The following is a 15,971-nucleotide window of genomic DNA, read 5'->3' as shown; positions in this document are numbered from 1 at the left end:
GACTAAACCAGAGGATAATAATAATGCATGGTTCATGCAGGTGCCTGAATCCCAGTGTTCCTCCACAGAACATGGTCTCAGGGGCTGGAGAACAGCCAGTGAGGCTGGAAGTGGGATGCAGAGAAGTCCCAGAGCCCAGTTGATTTTATTGGCTGCAGTCTGCATAATAGTGCTGATTTGCCTTGAAAGTGGGCTGAGGCAAACACAGGTTCTTTTACAGCAATCTCAATTAGTAATATTAACTCTCAGATCATGTATTGCACATCACACAGTAATTATATATACGTACACACATGTAGGTCACAGAACGGCCATAGATGGGGTTCAATGGCTGCAGTGGGGTTCAAGGACTTCTCAGGGAGACCTTACCGGAGATAGGCAGAGTGCTGTTGTTAGGGACTCGAAATTACAGCAGGGATTAGATCTCGATGATGCCATGTGGAGAGTTACTGGCGACACTACCACCTAGCACAGTGGCCAAGATTCAGGGCTGTCAGGTCTCAGAGCTGAGTCCAGCTTCAGGGGCTCAGGGCCATGGAAGCTATGGGCATGGTGTGGAATGGGATCCAGAGAGATGGAAGCTTGCCTGAGCTGTGGCGGAGACCAAGGTAACTAAAGCCCTGAGGACAGTCAGGAGCTCTCTGCCTTTCAGCCCCTTGATGCTCACACTGGGTAGTCAGATGTCGGGGAGGGTGTCCCCATCGCTGTGTTAGCTCCCTCTTCCAGGTAAGACTGTTGCAACCTTGCTCAATCTAGTGTGTTTTGTAAGTTCTAGACTGGCTGGCTTGCTTCCTTTTTTGCTCATTTGTTTCTTCCTTCCTCTCTCTTCTCCCACCACACATATTTTTTCAATAAATTATGCATATCTCACAGAGACCAGTTCCTTATCATCATCATCATCATCATCATCATCATCATCATCATCATCATTGTCATTACTCTGTGTGTGTGTGTTTGTGTTTGTGTGTTGGGGGGGGTGCACTGGAAAGTCCTGGTATAGGTATCAAGATCAAATGTTCAGAAGTGGGTTCTTTCCTTTTACCTTGTTTCTGCCACTCCGTATCCAGGCTAGTAGGCCTGCAGTTTTCGTGAGGATTCCTCACTCCACCTCCAATCCTTGCCTCAGGAGTGCTGGCATCACAGATCTGTCCGTAGAAGCTACTGTGTCTGACTTTTCATGGGTTCTGGGCTTTGAACTCGTCATCAGGCTTGCATGGCAATCATTTTTACCTGCTTAGCCATGTGACCACTTCCTGGGCCTCTTCCTGATACGGTTGAGATTCACTCATGTGCTCATATGCTGCCAAGCTGCCTTGATGAATTCCCCAGTGTTATTTTGTTACATTTAGGAACAAGCCATTTGTCAGTCATGCTGACATAGAGAAGTCAGTGGTGGTGTCTACGTGCACAGTGAGGTGCAGAGTCGTTCTGTGCCTGCATTTGTACTCAAACGGGAGCCAGATGCTGCTTTTAAAATAGTGTCTCTTGGGGTAAGCCCTGTCTGAAAACTCCTGCTGTATATACTGTGTTGTAGTTTAGAACGAGGCCCAGCATGATGGCAACATCAGGAACGGAGTTGGCAAGCCTCAGTCCTGGAGTTGGAAACAAAACTGTGATGGGACCTTGAGAACATGGTGCTTTGTGAAAGGAGCCAGTTGGAAAAGGCAAACCTTATTGTGCAGTTCCTACTGGAGAAGTCTAAGCCCTGGACGCAAAAGTAGATGAGGAGCGGCCAAGGGGTGGGGTGGCATGAGTTGGGAGATCTGGGGCTTCTTTCAGGACTCTCAGGGTTCCCCAGAAAGTAAAAATCCTGGATCCTGGTGGCACAGAACTGCACATATAATTGTTTTATTCCACCTTAAACACATTGTCCATAATACAGTTTATATGTTTTGTTTTTTATTTTTCCTTTATACAATCCAAAAGCAAAACAATATTACATAACCAAAATATTGAAGTTGGGGGGGGGGATACTGGAGAGCATAAGATACCCCACTCCCCATGCTGCAGGGTTTGTGACCCAGATCACTGAAAGGCTGTGCCCAACACTATGGCCTTCCTGAATTGCACTTTACAAACACTGGGCTTCCTGTTGGGGTGGATTTTGTCTGTCTGTATCTGGAGTGTGACAGCTTAAGGATTTTTGGTTGCTATTGTCTGTGTCACGTTTTATTACAGGGCATCACAGCATAAAATGCATGCTATCGGATTTTATTGGCCCAACCGGCACCCCATCCCACCCCCAAACCCGTGTCAATCAACATGTTCTTTCTGGCTTGGGCAGAACAACCCTCTCCAACATGAGAGTCAAGCACTGAAGAATTGCACAGCTTATTTTAATTCATTTAGGACTTGACAAGGTATAACTGTTCAATTAAAAGGAAACAGTCCCTGGAATTAGCACCCCCTATGGGTCATCAAGGAAATGTCATCCTTCTCAGCTGCGTATGGCCACAGTGAACAGTCAGCCAGAGCGGGGTGGGGCTGTCTCTGCCAGGAGCCCTGAGCTCTGTGTTCTCCTCCTGCCCCAGCATGCAGTCTGTCTGCTGCCCGCAGTAGTAACTGGGTGAGCAAGGCTCTGGAGAGTGTGTTTGGGCAGAAGGGAAGGCCCATCTTTTCTAAAAGGGAGATCCTCTTAACGTTGAACAGTGAGCCTGAGCCACGTCGCTAGCTCTTAGATTTTTGTTTTCAAAAACATGTCTGTGTTAAGAGGTAAAGAGCCATAAATGAAAACAAAACAAAACACCAGAAAGCAAATAGCCAGGAAACGTGACCCATTAGGAATGTTCAAAGTAACTTAGGATGCCCCCTCAGAGGACAGTGCAGGAGGACATGCCATCAGAAGTGTCAAGGGAGCTGGTTCCACCAGTAGACTGAACCATGAGAGAGGCTGGGGAGGTGGAGACGCAGCAGGCCAGGGACCAGAGCTGAATTCTGAAGTTAACCACATGCTGTAGTCCACTGCCCCCATGAGGACAAGTCTGTCCTCTGCAGACCCGAGCCTGTAGTGGTGAGAGAGAGAGGCACAGGACACGAGGTGCTAGCCACTGTCTAGAGTTCATAACCAGAACTTGTCTTCCAGGTTCTCCAACTCCCTGTCTATGCTATAGCACATGGACATATGCCACAGTATATATTGATGGCCCAGCATGTGGGGAATGTGACTTGCACCTAGGTGGGTGCAAATTTTAGCAAATGGCTTTAACTGTGCTCCCCTGCACCCTGAGGACTTCTCCCTGACATCTGCCACAGCCCTGAGTGGGTCAATTTACAGCACATCTAGTCTCTGATGGTTTGTCTACCTTATGGGCTCCCAGAAACAGGCTTGGATGATAGAGAGGGCCTTTTGGATAAGCCGGAACACTTAGCAGTCAGCTGTGCCAAGCATATGACAGAGTCTCTCTGCCTTTTGTCATCATCAGGAGCATCAGGAACAGTGACAGTCCCCGCTCCTGTCTCACGTGGCTGTGCGAGGCTGAAAGAGCAGATGGATCGTTCTCCGGTCGGCAGCAGGTTGGTGTCTGGCCTTAGCCCCTGAAGAACTTGCCTCTGAGCTGATGAGCAGCCTCTACTTTGCCTTTCTGACTCTGGTAGATGCTGCACAGTCATGAAGAATTGAAATATGTCATTGCAATAAAAAAAAAAAAAAAAGAAAATAGACTCCATGCCTGTGGTAATGTCATCTCTCAGCGGCCAGCCTCATGAGTGCACGATCATATAAATAACTAACTTATTGCCTTAGCAGAGGCCGACAACATGAAGCCATAATACGCAATCTTGAAGTTCCTGTGGAGTTCCAGGGGGTCCCCAATGGGGGGGGGGGTATTCTCTTTGCTGGAAACTGCCCCATTTCATTCCGTAGGCAGTGCCATGGACAGGTTGATTTACATTTCCCCAACCAAACCAGAGTCCTCAGTCCTCAGAGACCTCAATCTCACGGGCCATTTACTAGGTTGACTTTGACATGGAAAACCTGTGCCAGAGCAGTGATTGGAGAAACTTTTGTGACCTTAAACATTTGTGTTGCAGGACGCCCCTTCGACAGGAGCCCTCTGCAGCCCCAAGAAGGAGGTTCTTGACTGTGAAGGACTGCTGTGCTCTGCGGAAGACTTGCCCAACGTGCTGCTTCTGAGGTCTGTCACGAGGAGGTCCCCACCAGGGTGGTCACATCCCCACAGACCAGCACCCAGGCAGCTCTCAGGGGGTCTGGCTTTCCATTTCCCCACCATTACCAGAACACAGGAGGGTGGTGAAGGCCACACCCATCTTGTCTTAGTCACTACCAGTCATTTGATGATTTGGGTCTCGGGGTTCTTCCCAGCTGTGACTGGGAGTGTGCTAAGTCACTGTGCTCAGGTGATATGATTGGCTGCTCTTTGCCACCTGTATCCAATGTCACATGGCCCCTTTGTCTTTTAGAGCAGTCAGGAATTCCGACCGCAGCACTGTCTGTCTGTTGTTGGGGGGATAAGCACAACACAGGCAGAGGAGGGACATGTGAAATATTCCTGATACTCAAGACCCTCCCATGCCCATGAGAGCATTCTCCATCTGCTTTGAAGGGCTCTGTCCTTTGTTCAGACTGCTAGCCGCCTAAATGTTCATCATTGGTGCCTCCTGCAACAGTTCCCAGTAAGCCAGGGAGGGAGTCCTATATTCTTGGGAGCTGGCTAAGTAGTCCCGGACTCTTTCCAGCCCCCAGCTCCCAACACAAGGAGCTATGTGTGGAAATGGGAAACTGGGGGTCAAGATAGCATTGTACAAAACCAGTTGGTGGTGACTCATGGGAAAGACTGGCTTTCGGCTCATGATTTCAATGATAGATAAAATTATTTTATCCTTTTTTCTGTAACTAGATTAGTTGTGCTCCAGTAACTGACCTCAACCTCCAGGGTGTTGATCCCAGTCTTTAGGGAGAGCTGGCCTCATCTCTAAAGTGATGACCTTAGTCTTTAGGGGGCTGACCTCAGTCTTTAGGGAGCTGACCTCGGTCTCTAGGGAACTTTCTGGCCCTCCTTTCAATGTCTCAACCAGTGGTCAGAGGTGCCTGTCTCACACGTGGCCAGTGATTCTGGTATTGCAGGTGGGGAGCCCACTGAGCATCAGGGCCCTTCTTCAGGGTCCTCATGCCTGTTCCCTGACAGCTATCCTAGACAGTCCACTCACATCTAACCTCCCACCCCCATACCCTCTCTATTCCTGGACTCTGCAGACTGCCCTGAAATCTGGTATCTGCTTCTTTCTCTTAGTTCCTCAGATCCCCTTCCTGGCATCGCCTGTACCTGCAGCCTCCTCACATCCTGGTACCATCCTGAGAGTCCCTCTCCCCTCACTCAGCATCCTCCCGGGTCCATCCCGGTGACACAGCCTGAAAATGCTGGGCACTTTGCCACCTGCTACTTCCCAGAAACAGGTGCTCAGGCACCTCCAGCTCTGGGCATCCGTGTTCACCTGGCTCCCGGAGCTGTTCTCTGTCTGCTGATGGACTTTGGGGACAGTTGCGGAGCTGAGATGAGACTGTGTACAATGACAGATCCAGCTGCAGTGACTGGCTACCACCGGTACAGGAAAGGTAGGGTGCAGCGTGTCCTTCTCTGGAAGCCTGGGGAGGAGATGCCATCCCAGGACACTGGCAGTGTTCAGATGCTGGGAGGGAGGGAGCCACATTCCACCCTCTGGATCCTTCTGAACCAACCTGGTGGCTTCTGTATGGCGGAAGCTTACACTTTGGACTATGGCCAAGTCTTCATATACTTCAGCTTCATGAATCTTCCCTCAGAACTGTGGGGTAGGAGAATGAGACCGAGAAACAGTCCCTGGGTCACACAGTCAACAGGGCCTCCTTCCTAGACATGGTGACATCCCCAAGTCCCTTACATTCCTCAATGACCCACATGTGATAGGGCACACTCTTTCTTTTGAGTTGAAAATTCCAACAACTTCAAAGTAATAATAACAAACAATGACCAGTGTTTGTATGGACATTTTGGTGTTAGTTGGGTAAATCTAAAGCCTGAGGGACGAGTGTGGGATGTGAGTGGAAAACTTAACTTTCCGGAGTCATGGAGGAATTGAATTTTTTTTCTTTCTCTTCTGAAAATCACTGTTTTGAACATGGTCTAGTCTCTGTGCAAGTGCACACAGCTGACAAGGTGCACACCGAGAGTCCTCTTCTCACTAACCCGCAGGCAACCACATCTTTGATTTCTTACATCTCGTGTGCATGTAAGCCACGGTCAGGCTTATTCTGCGATCTGTAAACAGGAGTGCATTAAGCACAATGTCCAGGTCTCTGCTCACTTAGGTACAAATCTCCACCTTAGAGCAACTCCTCAGTCAGGCCCAAAAGGACTTCCCTGCCCTTTCAGGTGGCTGCTGTATGTTGACTTAACTGCCCAGGTCTGTTTAACTGGATTTTATTGGTGGATGTTGAGATAGTTCTTTCAGTATTAAAAGTAACATTGCAGTGAGTACGTGGCAGCTCATAGTAAAGCAGACATTGTGCCTCAAATGCCATGTCCAGTAGCAATTTGCCAAATTACTGCCAAATTGCTCTCAATTAGAGCCGTCTGGTCTACGCTCTGTGAACAGCACAACTGTCAGTCTGAGAGATGGAAACTGTCTCTTTCTGAAGCTCTGTGTGTCATTATCTTCATTCAAAATTAAAGTACCTTTTTTAAAAAACCATGTTTAGCCAAAATGAGCACTTTTGTGGCTCTGTACAACATGACGTTTGTATTTTTCCATTGCTGAGAAAATTAGTCTTTTTATTGTGAGGGTAACAAGTTGCAAATATTTTTTTCTTCATTTATTGTGTGTCAGCTTTGCTTTTAGATGCTTTTGTGTGAAAATGTTGTTTATTTATTTTGTTTTCCATTTATGGAGGTGCTAGAGAATGAACCCGGCTTCCTGCGCTCTAGGCAGGCATTCTACCACTGAGCTATAGATCCTAAGCCCCAGGTTCTGAGATACGTGTCCCAGTTAAAAATGTGTTCCTTTCTCCAAATTTATAAAGCAATTCTTTTATGTCTTTTAGTGTTTTCATGATAGAATTTTGCACACTTAAGTAATTAATATTTTGAATACATATCCTGGTATAACATTGGATGCACGTTTCACTTTCCTGAGGTCAGGATGCCTGCTCAGGCGGATGGAATGACCCATTTTTCAGAAGCACCTGGAATGCTCTCCCCCCACCCCCTTTTTACAAGCTGGGTTCCTGTTCTAGGCCATCTGCAGACTTTCTGATCCCCTTTATCTGTCCCACCGGCTTGTGTGAGTCACTGTTATGCTTTCCTAGGGTCTCACCATTGTGGCTTGCTCTCCTGGTGCCTCAACTTCTCTGGGATTATTTTGGTCATATTTTCTTGATGATTCTTCCACATGAAGACCCATACTGACTAATATGAAGAGATTGACAATTCTATCTGAATAGTGTTTAACTTAAAAATTAATTTATGTAGAAGCCCTATGTTCCCAAATCCCCCTTTTAGAAGAATGTACCCTGTTCATTTCTATCCTTCTTTACTCCTTTGGAAACATTTAAAATTTTCTCCATATGAGAGAATGAACTCCCACAAATCACACACGCACACACGCACACATGCATGCACGTGCACACACACACACACATGCACTAAAAATGTAAAAACTGTTTTTTAGTTGTTTCCATATGAAACTTACATTACATGGCACTTCATTTCTTTGGTGCCGTCACAAGTAAGCGATTTATCTTCAAGCTGGTTGCCACGGCATACAGAGAGGTGAGGAAGTTGCTCTTTGTTTTGTGGCCTCCAGTCTTGCTGAACTTTGACACAGACGTCTCCTGCACGCGTCCTCAAGTGTTTTCTTAGCTGTGCAAACACACTGTTTACAAATGCTGATGTTATCACTTCCTGTCTCCGGTGATCAGCTCACAGTCCTTTCTCCTGTCTAATCGCTTTGGCCCGGATTTCCAGAGTGTTGTGGATGACGTTAGCAGACAACGTTGGGTGTGTTTGTCTTCAGAACTTTCTGCTATTTTTTTCTCTAAACTCCATGCTAGAATTCGGATGGATTCAATTTATCCTGGCACAGAAATTTTCATCTTTTATTAAGGACTGAAAAAAATAATAAAAGAGTTGTTGGATTTGCCAGCTCCTTACAGATTCTATCTATTGAGATGACTTTATGATTGGTTTCACCTTTAGAACTCACAAGTTTCAAGTTATGTTACTTAGTAATAACATTCCCAAATTCCTAGGAGAGGGAAATCGTATGATTTTGCCTTATTATTTTTAAAATGGGGTTGAATTCAGTTTTCTAAATCCTACTCAAGGGTTTTATGCTGGTGCTCATAAACTGGGCTGGAGTCCAGTCACTGGTTTGGGGCATTAGCATTAGATTTTCCCATGAGTGATACATGAAGAGCTTTCTATTTCTCTCATCCTGGAAGAGCAAAGGCATCATTAAACACAGTTATTGTCTAGATGAATGTACGTACTTACTCTCTTGTTGCCTCTGGCTAACTCGATGATACCTCTTTCTGTTGATATTTGCTATTTCTCATGTAGTTAATTCTTTGAAGTTCTAGGTTCTTAGAGAAGTACACTTTTAATACAAGTCTTCAAGCTTAATTATAGAGACATCAACAAAGTGGGCCCCTCTGGTTCTTAAATTTTTGTTGATATTGACTTATTTCCTTCATCCTTTTTATTTAATTTCATTCTTCTGAATCAGATAGGGCTGATGTGCAGTCCTTTAGTTAAGGAATCAGCATGGATTGTGTTTGTTTGTTTGTTTTGATTGTTTGAGACAGGGTTTCTCTGTATAGCTTTGGAACCTATCCCAGAACTCACTCTGTAGACCAGGCTGGCCTCGAACTCACAGAGATCTGCTTGCCTCTACCTCCTGAGTACTGGGATTAAAGATGTGTGCCACCATGCCCAGCAGATTGTGTTTATTGTATTTTTTTCTAGTTGGTCAATTTCTGTTTTGATCTTTTTTTTCTTCTTGTTTTTGTTTTGGTTTTTGTTTTCTCATTTTTCTAACATATCCATATGTCCTATGACCCTTGTTGGATTGTTTCACTATTAATTTCCAGTCATTGTGTACCATAATAAATATTTTTTTCTCTAGTGTTCTGACTTTTTAAAGTTTTGAGGTCGTCTTTGTAGTTTAAAATGCAATCAGTGTTAGAAATGAGAATTTAAGACTGCTCAGGAGGTTATAGTGGGCTATGCCTTGTGTCCATCCTGACAAGCTGGGCTTAAGTGGCTCCTGAATCTTCTAGGTGCTGAGTTCCTGTGCTACCTTTCTGCCTGAGACTCATTACCACCTAACCCCACCAATAGAAAGACTAGTAAGAGTAAATGAGAGTGGGAGAGAGGGAGGTAGAGGAGGAAGAGAGAGAGGGAGGCAAGAGAAAGGATGGGAAGGAAAGGGGGAGGCTAGAGAGAGGGAGGGAGGGAGGAAGACATACAGACTTTGAGCAAGAGAGCACCAGAAGGTATGGTGACCCACAGAGCTGGCCCCTGTGCTAAGTAGGGTGGTCGACGTTAATTGATCCCGTTTACCACCGACTACTCATTGAATAGAGATATAAGTGTGTTGTTCCCTTATCTCCTTCCCGTTCCTCATTTATCATAGATGTCAACCATGTCAATGATTTTTATTAGTCTTTTGGTTCATGATAAGAAACATTAAGTAAAGAAGAGTTGATTTTGGCTTACAGTTTGACAACACACAGCCCACCACAGTGAGAAGGCACACTCAGCAATGGCCTTGGGTGACAGGAGCATGAAGCAGCAGGTCACATGGACCCCACACATTCAGGAAACAGATGACGAATGCTAGTGCTCAGCTCACCTTTTTTTTTTTTTTTTTTAATTCACTCTGGGATACCAGACTATGGGATAATGCAGCCCAAATTCAGGGCAGGTCTTCCCTCTGTCAAACCTTTCCAGAGCTATGTGGTTCTACATACAGTAAAGTGACAAGGAAGTGTAGCCATGCTATTTCACAACTCCAGCCTTCATTTCTTTCCTTTCCCACTTCTGTTTCCTATGTAAACTCTACATCTTCATGACATCGTGCTGATGCTCTGTCCACCACCACTCACCACACATGGTTTACTCTGGCTCTGTGGAGACAGGCTCCATTCTCATCCCTGGTTCTTTCTTGCTGTCCCCATTTGGCTCACAACAGTTCAGCCTCCTGCTGACTTGTGGGGAGAACTCACAAGAAAAGTCTAAAGTTGATGCTGTTGTACTTGAGTGATAGTTTACTGGCCTATAGGTTCTTGGGCACGTGTTGTTTTCTTGAGGACTCTAATCATTCCTCCACTTGATTCCATCTCATAACAGTAGTTCTCCATGTGTGACTAGCTGCTTCTTCATCATCGTCATCATCATCATTATCATCATCATCACCAGAGTCTGCCTTGAAATCTACATTCTTGCACCCACCTTGCACTCCAGGTCCTGACACCTATGTCTTGGCTACCCTTCTTTTATGTGGTTGCATTCTTTCTCAGGCTGGGATGGTTCCTTTCTCCTTAGAGATGGCTTGCTGGTTTTGTCTCTTTCAGAATGGTTGTTTTTATATATGTAATTTCCACTAGCCTCACCAGAATGCACACCTTGAAATCGGCCGTTCTAGATCTACTGCCTCTGGTATACAGTGTACTTCCACGTAAGCAGACATGCATTACCCTTTAGTATGCTTCAAGGAATATTTGTTTGATCATGTCTCTAAATTGTTTTCTGCTCCAACACTATAACTTTGATTTGTGAGAATCTGTTACAGAGCTGTTCAGTCTCTCTCTTATTTTTTCAGTCTCATTTGTTTTTTCAATATTTCTACTTTCTTTTGATTGCCCCCTTTTTCCTTTTGTGTCCCTTCTATTCTCCAGTGTGATCTTAGAAATGTTCTCACTTCTGCTCCTGGATCATTTATGACAGTAGATGATGGGTCTCCAGTTGTTTCATCTTCCTTGAACTATATATTTTTTTCTGGAGGATGATTTTCATCCACTGAGTGCCCCCTAAAGCTCTCCTCCTAACTCTTGTAGTATCTCATACGTTCTGAATGGTGTTTTCTTCCTCTCGTTCCTCATTCTCCTTCCCCCTTCCTTTGTAATGTTTCTCCTAACTGACTTCATTTTTGCAGGACTGGCTGTTTGCAGGTGATGTTGCTTGAGAAATTTACAGTCACCAAGTCCTTCTGCTGTTGTGTTCTCTCTTTACAGCATCTTCCCTTTTCCATCTCCAACAAGGTGCCTGCCCATCCATGCTTGATGTTTTGCTGCTTTGGGCAGCTCGTGTATCTCTTTTGTATGATGAACATGCATAGGGCTATCTTGCATCACTCCCCCAAAGGCATTTCACTTCAGTTCATTCTTATCCCCTTTGCATTTGCACAATGCCTAGAAGACTCAGTGGAAGGCTAACAGCATAACACTCAAATCGGGCATGCTCTATTACTGTTAAACACCTACAACTTTAGTAAACCTATGTGAATCGATTTTCTTACTGCCTTAAAAATAAAGTAAGAGGTTTGTCTTAGTTAGGGTTTCTATTGTTGTGATGAAACACCATGACCAAAAAGCAAGCTGGGGAGGAAAGGGTTTATTTGGCTTACAATTCCATGTCTCTGTTCAGCATTGAAGGGAGTCAGGACAGGAACTCAAACAGGGTAGGATCCTGGAGGCAGGAGCTGATGCAGAGGCCATGGAGGGGTGCTGCTTACTGGCTGCTCCTCATGGCTTGCTCAGCCTGCGTTCTTACAGAACCCAGGACCACCAGCCCAGGGATGGCAACGCTCATCAATCACTAATTAAGAATATTCCCTACAGGCTTGCTCACAGACAGATCTTATGGAGGCATTTGTTAACTGAGTTTCCCTCCTTTCAAACGACTTTAGCTTGTGTCCAGTTGACATAAAACCATCCAGCACAGAGTTGGTATTCTATCATTTCCTAGAGGTTAAGTTTAAAGGTAATTTGCAAACAAATTTGCCTAAGACCTGAAGCCAAATTCCTGAGTCCAGGCACAGGTCTTTTAACTGTTAGATAACCAGTTTCCTGATGCTGGAGTGATGAGATACGCCTCTTCAAATGAAGTGTGAATAACAAGTTGATTCGTCCAATGCACAACTCTTAATTCAGTCCTGGTCCCTATGACTGTGATAGCTGGCCTAATATCAGTTTCCCTTTCTATTTATTAAAATCACTTTCTATTTATTAAAATCCACATGCAGAGAGGCAGGCAGATATTTGTGAGTTTGAGGCCAGCCTGGTCTACAGAACGAGATCCAGGAAAGGCACAAAGATATACAGTCTCTGTGTTTCTAACCCTGTCTTGAAAAACCAAAAAAAAAAAAAAAAAATCAAATCCACATGCAGATCTCTTTTGGATTCTATTGTGTGAAGCTGTGTTTGATTTGTAAATGTACTAAAGTTATTAATGATGATTTAGTACTTATGGTACAGCTTCTCTAAGTTGGAAAAGTGTGCCTTTAAAAGAGATTTGTTTTTAAATTATGTATATATGTGTATGCATGTGTGTAGGCATGTACAAGCGAATGCAGGTTTCTGCAGAGGTAGAGGAGAGCATGGGATCCCCTAGAGCTGGAGTTACAGGAGGTTGTGAGCTGCTCAGTGCAAATGCCATGAATCAAACTGAACTCTAAGCAAGAGCAGTACATACTCTTAACTGCTGAGCTGTCTCTCCAGCCCTGGATGTGCCTGTTCTTACAGAATTAATTAAATCTCCATTCCATGTAGGACACTGAGCACGCTGCTCCCAAATCCTGCATCGCACCATATTCACTGAGTTTCCTCATAGATGATATTTTTTTTCTCTGCTACATCTCTCCCACTTTGCATGCATCATGCCACCACCTACCGCTCTCTAGGACAGCAAAGGCCGTAGTAATTCCTAAGGAACAGCACATACTGGGCCTTGAGATCATTGTTTTCTTTGTTTGGCTTTAGTTTTCTATCCTATGCAATGTCATCGATCACTTCATAAGCAGTCATTATGCATGTTCTTCGTGAACCGGGGTGAGCTTTGGGGGCAAAGGAGACAGGATATAGTGAACTTGGAAATGAAACGCAGCACAAGAGCTGTGGGCGATCACTAGATGAAGTCACTCCTTCTGCCTGTGTCATTTCAAAAGGGTCGTGGCAGGTGTGAATTGGCCAGTAGGAGACAAGACGCTAACACAATGGGGATTTGTAAGCTGAGAGAGGCTTGGGAAGGGGACCTTCGGTCTGTGTGGATGATGAATGAGGTCTGTGAGGGACTGAGCTGGGAATGGGTGACTGGGACCAGCAGCAGACATAATCCTGTGACACACCAGGGGTCACCTAACGTTTCAAAGTCAATGTACAGTAGGATCAAATGCATAATTTAAGAAGAGTGGGTAGGAGGTTGGGGTTAGCCATCTGCTAGAGGCCTCTCTAGTCTGCAGAGCAGCATCAGACATCTGCAGCTGTGTTAACAGAGTGGATGCCTCAGTGCCTTAAATTCTCAAAGAACTAAGAACAAAATAGAATGCAACCATGAGTTTCACCCAGTTTTTTAGGGGCTTCTTTGGATCTAGGTGGGCCTCAGAGGATTCATGATGGTTATGTAGGCAGCTGCCAATCAACCAAATTGATGACTCTTTCAGGAGATGAGTGACCCCATAGGACAACTGAGTTTTGTTTCTTCTTCAGCAAGCTTCCCATGATAATGGTGACCTGTCCAAAGACAAGACGAGGCAAGTCAGAGGGGCTATGCAATTGACCACGAGACTTGCGCCAATCTAAAAGAGGAAGAATAGTTCCTACCACTTTAATGGAAAATATAAAGTTGTATTATAGTGACATTATAAAAACTTTAGGAACACAGTCAGGGTTGGGGTCCATTTTTAGTCTATCATAATCCTTTGACATATACTATTTGGATGTTTATTCAAGCAAATGTATATATCAAATACACATACATATTAACCTAGCTATTCTGAAATGACCAGTATCTATTTTAATACATCTAATAATTTCTGATGCACAGATATGCCACATCATTTTCAGGGTCTAGTGGAAAACACGAATTAACTGACTGTTAATATTATTAAGAATTTCCAGACAGTAGAACAGTAAGCTACACCAAGGCATGCTGAATGTGGGACTCTGTGTGCTATGTGGCTGCATGCCCATGAAATGCCCCTGTTGTTGTAAGGAATTAAAAAAAAAATCTTATTTACAGTATCAGTTCACAGACTAGTCACCCTACTGTGATATCCTGAAGGTGTTAACTCTTATATCTGTTTGAAAAACCATCAAATGTCTATTTTTTCTTCTTTTTCCAGAAGGAGTCTACAAGCTCAGGGCTGTTATCCGTAGCGTTCATGGAGTTGATGTGGAACTGGGACCTTATTATGTGGACATTGGCCGTGAGAATGTGTCTGTGTTCATGAATTCCAGCTCGATCCACGATGGTGAAGTTCTTTCCTTTGCTGACTCCTTCCCACAGCAGAAAGGTGAGGCCTGTGCATGGCAGCTGAGCACACACATCTCTGCTGTGTGTGTAGCCTGACTCGGCTTTAGTTTCGCTGTCCAAGTTCCAGCCACCCTATACAATACAGTGCCATCCATTCATTTTGACCTCATGTAGAAAATAGGTACTGTGAAATGTTGTGTGTTGGGGGAAATAAGATGGAATTGTATAGGGATCCAACCTTAGGCAATTTGTAATCCAGTAAAGATATTTAGTGAAGTGTATAAAAAAATAGGAGAAAGGACAAAAAGTGCCTGAAGAGAAGCATGGCCATGGGGCTGACAGGTCCCCTAGACGATGTGTCGCTGCGGGACAGATACTACCTGAGGTAGGAGTTGGTGCATACAGTGAGCCATGAGGAGCAGGTATGGAGACATTCTGGCAGATGGCGCAGCCACAGCCAGCGGTATGTGGTGCTAGGTGCTCCTAGTATATCAAGAGCTCCCTAACTCCTGCCTCCTCACCCTCGCCCCACACCTACCTGAAGGTGTCCCTTCCCCTGCTGCCAGCTTGGGGGAAGGCATCAAAAGCTCACAGTCCAGAAGGAGTCAGAAGAGGGACTGGAATCAAGGGTTCTGAAGGAAACAGTTGGGACACATTATAGTAGAGCCAGAGTGGAGCAGGAAGAGCCCAAAGTGTTTCGTTCCTGTCGATAGATACAGGCTTATAGGAAAAAGAGAACCCAGTGGGAGATACATCCCAAAGAACTCATTCCTGAGAATCCATAGTTCTTATATCACATATGGACTGTGTATCCCTACAGCCCTCCTGGGGGAAAACTCCCCAGCTAAGTATTACATGACGCAGAGGAGGACTTTTAAACCTGCTAAGCGGCTCACTGTAACCAGCCAGCTGACGATTCCTATTGACTTGTCTTATCAAAACTTTGAGTAAAGGGGGTGAGCCCAGGCCACGTGTGTCTGTGCTAAGATTTAGAATGGGGTGATTTGAGTCTAAATCCTGTGCTAAAGATCAGTAATTGGACACCCTTGTGCAAATCCATAGCTTTTCTTTCCTCACATGTTGTGAAACCAGATTGTGATCAAGATTAACGTTTAGTCATCATTAAGGAAAACATGCCAATCTTATTGGTGGGGCACTTTTAAAAAGAATCTGTATCCAATCCATTTTATTTATGTTATAGATAAACATTTTTCTTTATAAAAAGAAATTCATAAAAAAGAAATAATAATTTTTAAGCCCATCTCCATTTTAATATCCCAAATGAGTTGGTTTAAATCTTCTTAGATATCACAGCCCTATTCTAGGATCTGATTCAATTTTTTGGTACTTGCCTTCCAATATATGCATATATATGTGTATATGCACACACATGCTCATAAAATACTGCATTACATTTTAGAGGACTTAGATGAATGAGGCTTATTGTTGGACCCCAACTAAGAATCTCTATGGTGTGAAGACTATTTAATAAATACACACAAGACA

At 44.5% G+C, this 15,971-nt stretch overlaps 1 protein-coding gene across 1 annotated transcript in view; it reads left to right on the top strand.

Annotated features, from left to right (window-relative positions):
* Pkd1l1 (polycystin 1 like 1, transient receptor potential channel interacting) overlaps window positions 1–15,971 on the top strand; it is a 121,791-nt gene that overhangs the window by 8,324 nt on the left and 97,496 nt on the right. Inside the window, exons 2-4 of the mRNA XM_052736021.1 lie at window positions 4,030–4,133; window positions 5,250–5,572; window positions 14,335–14,505. Coding sequence (XP_052591981.1) covers window positions 4,030–4,133; window positions 5,250–5,572; window positions 14,335–14,505 — 598 coding nt within the window. The remainder of the gene's footprint in view (window positions 1–4,029; window positions 4,134–5,249; window positions 5,573–14,334; window positions 14,506–15,971) is intronic.

The sequence above is a fragment of the Peromyscus californicus genome, unplaced genomic scaffold (genome assembly GCF_007827085.1).
Source record: "Peromyscus californicus insignis strain IS unplaced genomic scaffold, ASM782708v3 Scaffold_13__1_contigs__length_99412109, whole genome shotgun sequence".
NCBI classification, from domain to species: domain Eukaryota; kingdom Metazoa; phylum Chordata; class Mammalia; order Rodentia; family Cricetidae; genus Peromyscus; species Peromyscus californicus.
This window is presented reverse-complemented; position numbering and strand designations above follow the sequence as displayed.